The sequence below is a fragment of the Medicago sativa genome, chromosome 6, assembly GCF_051527215.1.
Source record: "Medicago sativa cultivar Bolivia chromosome 6, Bolivia_mono, whole genome shotgun sequence".
Taxonomy (NCBI): domain Eukaryota; kingdom Viridiplantae; phylum Streptophyta; class Magnoliopsida; order Fabales; family Fabaceae; genus Medicago; species Medicago sativa.
This window is the reverse complement of record NC_140754.1, coordinates 6,416,926-6,426,458: the sequence shown is the minus strand read 5'-3', so window position 1 is coordinate 6,426,458 and position 9,533 is coordinate 6,416,926. Positions and strand designations below refer to the sequence as shown.

The following is a 9,533-nucleotide window of genomic DNA, read 5'->3' as shown; positions in this document are numbered from 1 at the left end:
AGGATTTACCATACCCATCGATTCCATGATTCTGCCCACTACTCTAGCTTCCATCCATTCTTCTATCAACATTTTCCCCTTATAGACAACCCTAACTTTGCTTTCCATTTATTCTTCATATTATCGCGAGAATGTTGCCGGAGAATATGCAAAAGAACTTCCATGAATTGATTGAACTGCGTTCATGTCTGCTCTAAACTCCCATCATTCACCACACCTCCTCACTCCTACCACAGTACAAGAATAAATGCATGCCTTTTAAGTTATTCGTTATATAAAGGGTTAAATAAGTTTTTGGACCCTATAAATATAGCGAATTTTGTTTTTAGTCCTCATAAAAAAGAAATAGAAAAATGACGCTTCAAATAAATTTGAGGTTAATTGTTTCAATTATGTTGACTATATGTCTGCGAAATTCACTATCAGTTAATAACACTACATAATGAAACTTCTACTGATTTTATAGAAAACCAAAAGTTATTTTGTGTTTGTTTACCATAATCAAAATCACTTTAAAAAATGATTTTTAACTTGTTTGGATACGACTATAAGTGATTTTTTATTATAAAATTACTATGAAGGATATTAAATCTATATATCTAGGCATACCAGAATCCAATTCAAATAGAGCTCATTAATAAAAATTTCAATGTGATAAATTCTCTTTTTTCTCTTGTGAGCTATCACCAAAACCCTAGTTTCTTCCCCTTCATCCACCAAAGTTTTTCTCTTCCCTTCTAACTCGTTTTTCTCTTTCCCTTTTATTGAAATACGTGATTTTCACATCTATTACGTTTTTTTCTTTTGTGAAAGTGACGTTGGTTTGTCGTCTTTGTGCGGCGTTGTTTACTTTTCTTGTTTAGTTCAGGTATTTATTCGGTTTGGATTGTCATATCGGCTTCCATTCGGTGCAGATCCAACTTTGATGTCGCCCACGTTGCAGATCCCGAGACATGAGTATTCTGAAGACTTGAATATAGTCATTTGTGTAGACTTTTGTACTTTTCCGTTTTATGCTATTGATATGGATGTTATGAATTTGTTTGCAGATTCATCCTTTTTGTTTTTAGAGAATTTGCATTGAATAGATGCACTCTATCAATTTGAATGAATGAATATCATTTATTTTTGTAAAAAAAAAAACAAAAATCTAGGCATGCCATAAATGTATTTAATTTATTAAAACGGTCAAATGTGTGCTCGGTGTCTAACAGGGACCCATGTGTTACGCTAAAATAATTTATTTCTCAAATTACAACCAACGTCGATGTGTCCATATCAATATTGTGTCTGATGTCTACGCCAATGCTTCTTAGTATTCGAGGATCAAAATGACTAGCCAAACTGACGTCGAAATTTTTTTTGCACTTTATGTTGGAATAATATGACGGTATCCAGAAACCTTCGTATCAAAATTACAATAAGATTTATGGGTTTTAGTCATATATGAATTATACAATCTGAAAATACCCAAAATACTTTTCGAATTATAGAATCTAAACGAGAGTATTTTTATAATATTGGAGGATACGTGAGAAGAAGGTAAGGTGGAAAAAAAATAGACAATATATTATGGCTCTTAAAAACCCCTTTCTTCCTCTCTTCTTCTCTCCTTCACAAACCCTAGTCGTCACCTCTTTCTTCTTCTTTTCAGACGGGTGATTTAGGGTTAATTTTGACCCAAAAATCACTCATCCAAATTGTTTTTATTTTTTGTTTTTTTTTTGGTACAAAATTGTTTTTCTTTCTATCCTAATTGAGTAAGTGATTTCACATATTTTCTATTTTCTTTCGTTTGTTTTTGTGATTTTGTTGTCTCTGAACGACTCTGTTTGTTTTGATTTTCCGTCTTTGTGCGGTGTGTTTTTTATTTCCCGTCTTAATGCGGTGTTTATTTGTTTCAGATTGAAAGATTAGCTTTGAGCAAATGCAGAACCGATCAATGACAATGACTAGGAGTCGTCAACGTTGCAGATCCGAATACATGAGTATTTCGGAAACATGAATATAGTCATATTAGTCATATTTATAGGCATAAGTACTTTGCCGTTTTATGCTATTCATCCTTTTTGTTTTTAGCGAATTTTGATTTGTAGTGTGTCGCGTCATTTTTCGGACGGTCAAAGACCCCTTTTTGATTTCACGACTGAACATTTAATTCTTTTCAAAGGAAAGTGGAAAAGGGTTCAAATACCACATTTTTTAGGGATTAAGGGTTCGGGGGTTGGTTATATTAGGGAAGGTGTTAGGCACCCTAAATATTCGTAGTACTCTACGAGAACCTCTTGATTTTATTTAACTTTTGTGCTATAAACTTGCTTGCTTAAAAAAAATGGAATTTTGAAATGATGAAAGAAAATAGAGACCTAATTTATCTGCATTTTTATTGATTTGGAAGGGTGCATGTCCTTTGCCTACGTACCCGTGAGGGATCAAAACCTCGTAGTTCGGGGTAGAAACTGTCGTTTGATTGGTTGAGTGTTTTTTAATGCTTTTGAAAAAAAAGGTTTTAAGATGAAAGCCAAATGACAAATGAGAATTTGTTTGTGTTTTTTTTATATTGAAAGCAAAATCACTCAAAGTAGCATTACATTGATTGATGTTTGATTTAAGAAAATAAAATAAAAAGACGATCGCTTGATCTAGGATCAAGGTTTGTTTATGAAAATATTTTTGTGATTTGAATGTTTTTGTTGTTTTGAATATTGATATGAAAATTATATAAGCAGAATGAGAAAAAATAATGCTAAGCTGAAATATGAGGTTATTTTAACACGGACCAGAATACTCTGGAGAATGATTATATAATCAGAAATATAATATTAACAGTTGGTTTTGGGACCAGAGCACTCTGGATTAATTTAATTAAACAAGGACCAGATTGTTCTGGAGAATAATATAATATTAACAGTTATTTTAGGACCAGAGCACTCTGGATTGAGGTGTGTATATTAATGACAAAATTTAAATATGCATATGATAATAGTAGATAATAGAATGCAATGCGAAAATAAAATAAAAATGCATGAGAATTAAAATAAAAATGCTAAAGAAATTAAAATGCATGAAAGAAATAAAAACATGAGATGCAGGGGAGTGTGAGCAGTATAATGGGGGGTGCAGGAATTAAAAGGGGGAGATTGGGCCAAGGGTGCAGGTCTGGGGGCCGGTTCGGTTCAAGCCTGGGTCGGGTCCAGGAGAACCGAACCGGTTTGAGGGAGTATATAAGGGTTTTAAAACCCATTTTCATTCATTTTAACTTTCCCATTCTCTCTCTTCTTTTTCTTTCTAACTGATCTCTCTCCCTTCTCTCATCTTCCTTCTCTCGCTGGTGGCGGTAAGGAGGCGGTGGGGTTTCCGGCGCGGTGGCCGGCCACCCAAAGTGGCGGCTCCGCCGTTGGAAACCCTTTTTTTATATTTTTTTTCGGTTTTCAAACCCTCTTACCCTCTTCTACTTATTTCTTTTTACTGAAAATTTCGAAAATATAAATATTTAGCCCTAGATCTAACAGTTAAGAAAACTACCTTTGATGGGTTTGTGGTTTGAATTACGGATTTTGTGTTGGGTTTGAGGGGCTGTTTTGTTACGGTTTAGTTATTGGTGTGTAGCAGCGTGTGTGTGTGTGTGATGGGTTATGGTTTTGGTTTGAACCAGTGTTGGCTGTGATGTACAGTTGTGGATTGATTTACAATTGGATTGTGAATTTGGTGTTTTGAGTGACTGCTGTGTTGTGTTGGTTTTGAATGAGATTGGGTTTGGATCGAATTTTGTGTGGAGAAATTTGTGACTGTGGAATTGTTTTTGTGTTCTTTGCTGGAAAATTCTCCCTCCTTTTCTTGTGTGCTGCAGGTGCTATCTTATAGAGAGGGATTGAGACATTGGGTCTGTTAAAGCAGCAACAGATACTGCCCTGGCTTGGTTCAAAGGGGACACGACAGGCTGTTGAATGAGCTGTGATAGATATTTTTGGACAAGGTTTCTTTTGACAAAAAAACAATAATATTAATAAATAAAAAATAAAAATAAAAGGACTAAAAAAAACAAACAAAAACGAGATAAGAAAATATAAAAGAAATAAAAATTTAAAATGAATTTAAAATTAATTAACTAAAAGAAATTTTAAATAAAAAATGAAAATTGAGAGAAGAGGGCCCGACTCGGAACCAAATATGAGGTATTTTAAAATACCTCCCTACTGAATTTTCGTCGAAAAAGGCTGAGATTAGTCGGGTTTAAAAGACACGTGTCGGTGTATGAATGCAGGTTCAAATGGTCAAAATTTGGGGTATGACAGATGCCCCTATTTAAGTTTCTTCGTCACGGAGACTTGAAGATAGAATCTTTGTTGTGACGGGTCGAAGATACTTAAATATCGAGTACACCAATTTTGACCAGTTGAAATACTGAGAATGCAATGCTTATATGAATGATATGAATGCATGCAAATGCCATTACGAATGCAACAAGCGGCCATCATATGCCGACTGAGGGACAAATTGATAGTTATCACTGGTGAGAAATAGAGCTTGTCGATTACCAACAGTTGTGGTAAAAGACGGAAATACATGAAATAATGCTCGTCCATTACCAACAACCCGTGGTAAAAAGACGGAAATACAGAAATAAATGCTTGTCTATTACCAACAGCCCGTGGTAAAGGACAGAAATGCAGAAGATAAAGCTTGTCTATTACCAACAGCCGTGGTAAAGGACAGAAATGCAGAAGTTTGTCTATGACCAACTGCCGTGGTAAAGACGGGAATACAGGAAATAAAACTTGTCTATTACCAACTGTCGTGGTAGAGACGGGAATACGGGAAATAAAGCTTGTCTATTACCAACTGTCGTGGTAAAGACGGGAATACGGGAAATAAAGCATTGGTAAAGTGATTATTTGATGGGATGGGACCTGCCACTTGAATACAAATTGATTGGTGACATTTATGAATTAGACACTTTGGGGATGACCTTTTTTTTATGCATTGGAGTAAAACAACATGAAGATAATGCAACTATGTATGGATGATATGAGTGTTATGTATGCATGAATGAATGTATGCGTATGAGACTCGTATGACAGTATAACGGTAAGACTGTTGAGACAAGATTGGGCAGGTCCAAAGAAGCGGCCCGACATCACGTTACAAGCATTCGGCATTCTTCTTTGGGGATAACATCACTTGGGGATGAATCAAACACTGCTGGGTTAAACCCTTCAAACAATACTGGCATAAGTCGCCACTTAATCAAACCAGCAAAGAGTGCATTCCTCTATTTGGCCCACTTGAAATGTGATGCCCCTGTCTTTGTGTTTTTTTCATTTTTGTATCCCTAATTTTTGCCTGGATCGCCCTTTCGGGTTTTCAATCCACCGGGACGCTCATTTTTGTCTAAGTCGCCTTTTCAGGTTTTTTGACTTAGCGAGCTCCTTTTTTTTCTTTTTTTTTGACAGAGGTCATCTCACAGCTTTCGGTCATGCTTACCTTGCAGAGTTTAACTGTCCTCGAGACGGATGTTGATGTATATTTCACCTACTTATCAGTTCAAAGAAAATGTACTTGTTGTTTATGCTATTCAAAAGACATTTTTGTTTTTTTTTGTTTTTTTTTTAAAAAAGTTTTAAAATTTTGCTTTACATATTAACATCAAAATAGAAGAAGATTTTGCAAACGGAATAAATGAGAATTTTAAATAAATGGGCATAGGCTCAAATTAGATGTAATGGAATGGTAGTCTGCCAAAGGCGAGGCTCTATGGATTTTAAAAGTTTGGAAAATGGTAATTATAAAGGGAAAAGTACATTGAACACAATAACCGCTATGTTCCCTAACAACTTTAAATTGCACTTGTTCCGAGACGTTGATTTGCAGATGCTTCATATCGGAGATCCTTTTGACAGTTGAAATGTCTCAGATGAACCATGTCTAATTTGGATGCAGTTACCTTGCCATAAATCGGAGGTCTTTTTACGACTGAAATGCCCTGACCTGATGTAGTTACTTTGTCATGATCCTTAATTTTTGCATAGATCGCCCTTGCGGGTTTCAACCTATCAGGATAAACATTAATTTTTGTTATTGTGTCTCTAATTTTTGCATGGATCGCCTTTTCAGGTTTTCAGTCCATCGAGACGCTCTTTTTTTTTTTTTTCCTAAGTCGCCTTTTCAGGTTTGCGACTTATCGAGCTTTTTCATTTTAACAAAGTATTTCTTGACTGCACCTGGTATTCACAAGTTTGCTACCATCAATTGTGAATTGACATCCATTTGCCCCTGGAATCAGGTAATATATTTTTTAGCACCCAACCATTTTCTTGACATTCGCGGGGACAAACCTTCTTTATCGCATACTTGCTTTATCCTTTTGATATAACTGTCTGTGACATACGGCGGTAATACTTTTAAATCTTTCATTGGAACTTCCGTTGACGGGACTTTGACTTCCATGAGAAGCACTGCCTTTACGTTGTATACTGAGGGATGGAGGGGGATTGCCCCTGTTGAAGTGTGTACTGAAGTACAATACCCATTGTAGCATCTCGTGTCAGTTCTTGTACATGAAAGTCCTCTTCTGGACAATCTTTCTTGATATTTGCAGCTTCGATGGCCAAGATGCCCCAGTAGGCGAGAAATCTTATTGGAAACTTCTTCATCATCCTTCTCTTTAGCCTTAGATACAAGGAACTCAAAGTCGAGAGAGTGTACAGGGTTTAAGTGCTCATTGGGTTTAATAATGCATGATTTTCTTATTGATATAAACATTATGATTATGCAGATATGTGGAGAAAATAATTTTGGTTTTTTTTTTGTATTACCATTATTCCAGAAAGCACAAGAAATAAAAACAAAGTTGGGATCAAGATGATCTTTTTATTAATAATGGGAAATACATGAAGCAAAAAGCCTACATAAGTTCACTTAAGTCTCGAGCGGGACGAAAGGATTTTTTTCGAAGAAGAAAAAACATAAAGCAACACGCAAACATATTTCTTGAACAATTGAGTAGCGGAAGGAAATATCGATGACGATCCGACTGCGGCTGGCCATTCCATGTGTCACAAACACTAGATATTATGATTTGGTAGCGGATTGACTTGCACATTTGGATCCGGGTCTGTGAAGGATAACTCCTTGCTCTGAATTAGTTTTTGGACCTCATCCTTAAGAGCCAAACAATGTTCAATGTCGTGCCCCGGTGCCCCTTGATGGAATTCGCAGGTGTGGTCGGCACGGTACCATGCAGGTAGAGGATTTTGCATGCGAGGGAGAGGCCTGAGTTGCACCAGATTTCTTGTAAGTAGGGAGGGTAACAAATCCTTATACAACATAGGTATAGGAGGGAAATGGTTTCTAGGAGGGCGAGGCTGTTGTTGAGCTTGAGGACGTTGTTGATGTTGAGGTGGCGGAGGGTAGTACGGGTGTTGATGGTTATGCGGTTGATAGTTTTGTTGGTACAGAGGTGGATAATACGGCGGAGGTCCCTGAGGCCTTTGTTGCCTTTGTGGTGCGATGTTAGCAACGTAAGGGTAATTTGAATACACAGGCTGAGATCCGCCCTGGGCTACCATGCCGACCTCTTGATTATGCTTCCTCGGATACCCATTTCCAAACCTCCTATTACCATCTGATGAACCGCTTGATGAACCGCTTTCCTTAGCCATATGTCCCTTTCGGACCCAATCTTCAATGCGTACTCCCATGTCTACCATGTCGGTAAACTTTTGCGAAGCACATGCCAGCATCTTCTTCGAGTAGAAAGGGCTCAAAGTTTCATAGAAAAGATCGGATAACTCCTTTTCATCCAAAGATGGACGGATTTGAGCAGATTTTTGAATGAAACGCTGAGCATATTCCTTGAATGACTCTTTATGCCCCTGGGACATGGATTGCAGCTCTTTCCTGTTAGGTGCCAGAAATGAGTTGTATTTATACTGCTGGAGGAAAGCGTCTGCCAGTTCCTCAAAAGAAGTAGCACTCTTCAGATTCATGTACCAAGTATGTGCAGGACCAGCCAGACTGTCCTGAAAACAATGGATAAGCAGGGGCTCGTCTTTCTTGTGAGTCGTCATCTTCCTTACGTACATGGTTAAGTGCATTTGTGGGCAAGTTTCTCCCGTGTATTTCTCGAAAGTTGGTGTTATGAATTTATGCGGTATCACCACGTCTGGGACCAGACAAAGATCATGCACATTCTGATTAAACGCCTCCTTGCGACGAATGTTCCTCAGCTCTTTCTGTACTGCTTCCAATTTCTCTTCCAGGTTAACCATTCGATCGTCTCCCAGTACACTACCCGAATGATTAATATGTCATTCCTCTTGCTGAGTTGAATGGACAGCAGGTCCTGCTTGTGTTACAGTGGCCTGGGGAAACTGTTGAACGTAAGGAAATGGGATTTCATTAGCCCCGAGACGAAGACCTTCGTTAGGCATACGTGGCATACCCCATGGGTAACCTTTTGGCATGTCATATAGAGGGTTAAAAGTAAATCTTTCAGGACCCGGAGGATGGAAACTTTGATTGTACAGGTCACCTGATGAGCAACCCACCTCAAGAGATTGCGAAATTCCAGCAGATGCTGCAGCAGTGGCGATTGGCTGCGAAGTACCCTCAGCCGTAGCGGAGACGACTCCGTTAGGAATTGGCTCGGAGGCCACTGCTTGTTCCCTTTCAGCCATTATAACGTCCTTCATGATTGATAGCTTCTCCAACTCAAGCTTTAGACGATCAACTTCCCCTCTAAGCTCAACATTTTCTTGTTCTGTGGATGACATCCTTCTTCTGACGTAAGCTCGAGTGCGATGAATGCGAGTAGGTCTGCTCTGAGTATGTCGGGCCACTTTGTTTGATATGAGTTGACCTTTTACAGAAAAGAAAATGGTGTGAGACTTTGAATTTGAATCTAATGAAATGCACATGATGTATGAAATGCATATGCAAAAAATGTACAATTTTTTTGTTATCGAAGGCTTTGTCAAGGTGAATTGTAAACATCGCAGATTGTTTTCATTTGAAAATTTGTAAAGATATTGCAAACGGTTCTATTTTCAAAAGGTAAGAATGAAACCAAAGAAGAAGTTCTTAACAAAAGCCAAAAGCTTAGTTAAGATTTTTAAAGTTTGTATTTCTTGGTGTTCATCTTTACAAGGTAGAATATCTCTGATGCTTACAAAAATTTATCTAAGTCCTTCGATGTTTTGATGAGAAAAGCTTTTATACATGTATGCATGTATGCATGATTATGCTACATAAACAGTGAAAATGTGGTGAGGTTTAAGTCCATATGTTGGAGCCAAGGATAACAACGCAATTTGGTAAGGACTATGGTTTAATTTGCACTTGTATCATGGGTTCTACCAAGTTCCCAGAGTTGTCAACCACTTTCGAATGTCGTCGGGTTGCGGAAATACTTCCGGTCCAACAAAGTTCGTAAGAAAGTCTCGTCTGAGTGTATTATCGCGTATCAACTAAACCAAGATTACTCATGATTAGCCACCGCACTAAGTCCTAAAAGGCCAAGATGGGTTAAAGGT

General features: G+C 37.6%; 1 protein-coding gene across 1 annotated transcript; it reads right to left on the bottom strand.

The window, feature by feature from the left end:
- Positions 1-7,064: 7,064 nt before the first annotated feature.
- LOC146912387 (uncharacterized) lies at positions 7,065-8,270 on the bottom strand. The gene has a single exon (XM_085720718.1). The coding sequence runs from the start codon at positions 8,268-8,270 to the stop codon at positions 7,065-7,067; it is 1,206 nt and encodes a 401-aa protein (XP_085576844.1).
- Positions 8,271-9,533: the final 1,263 nt, after the last annotated feature.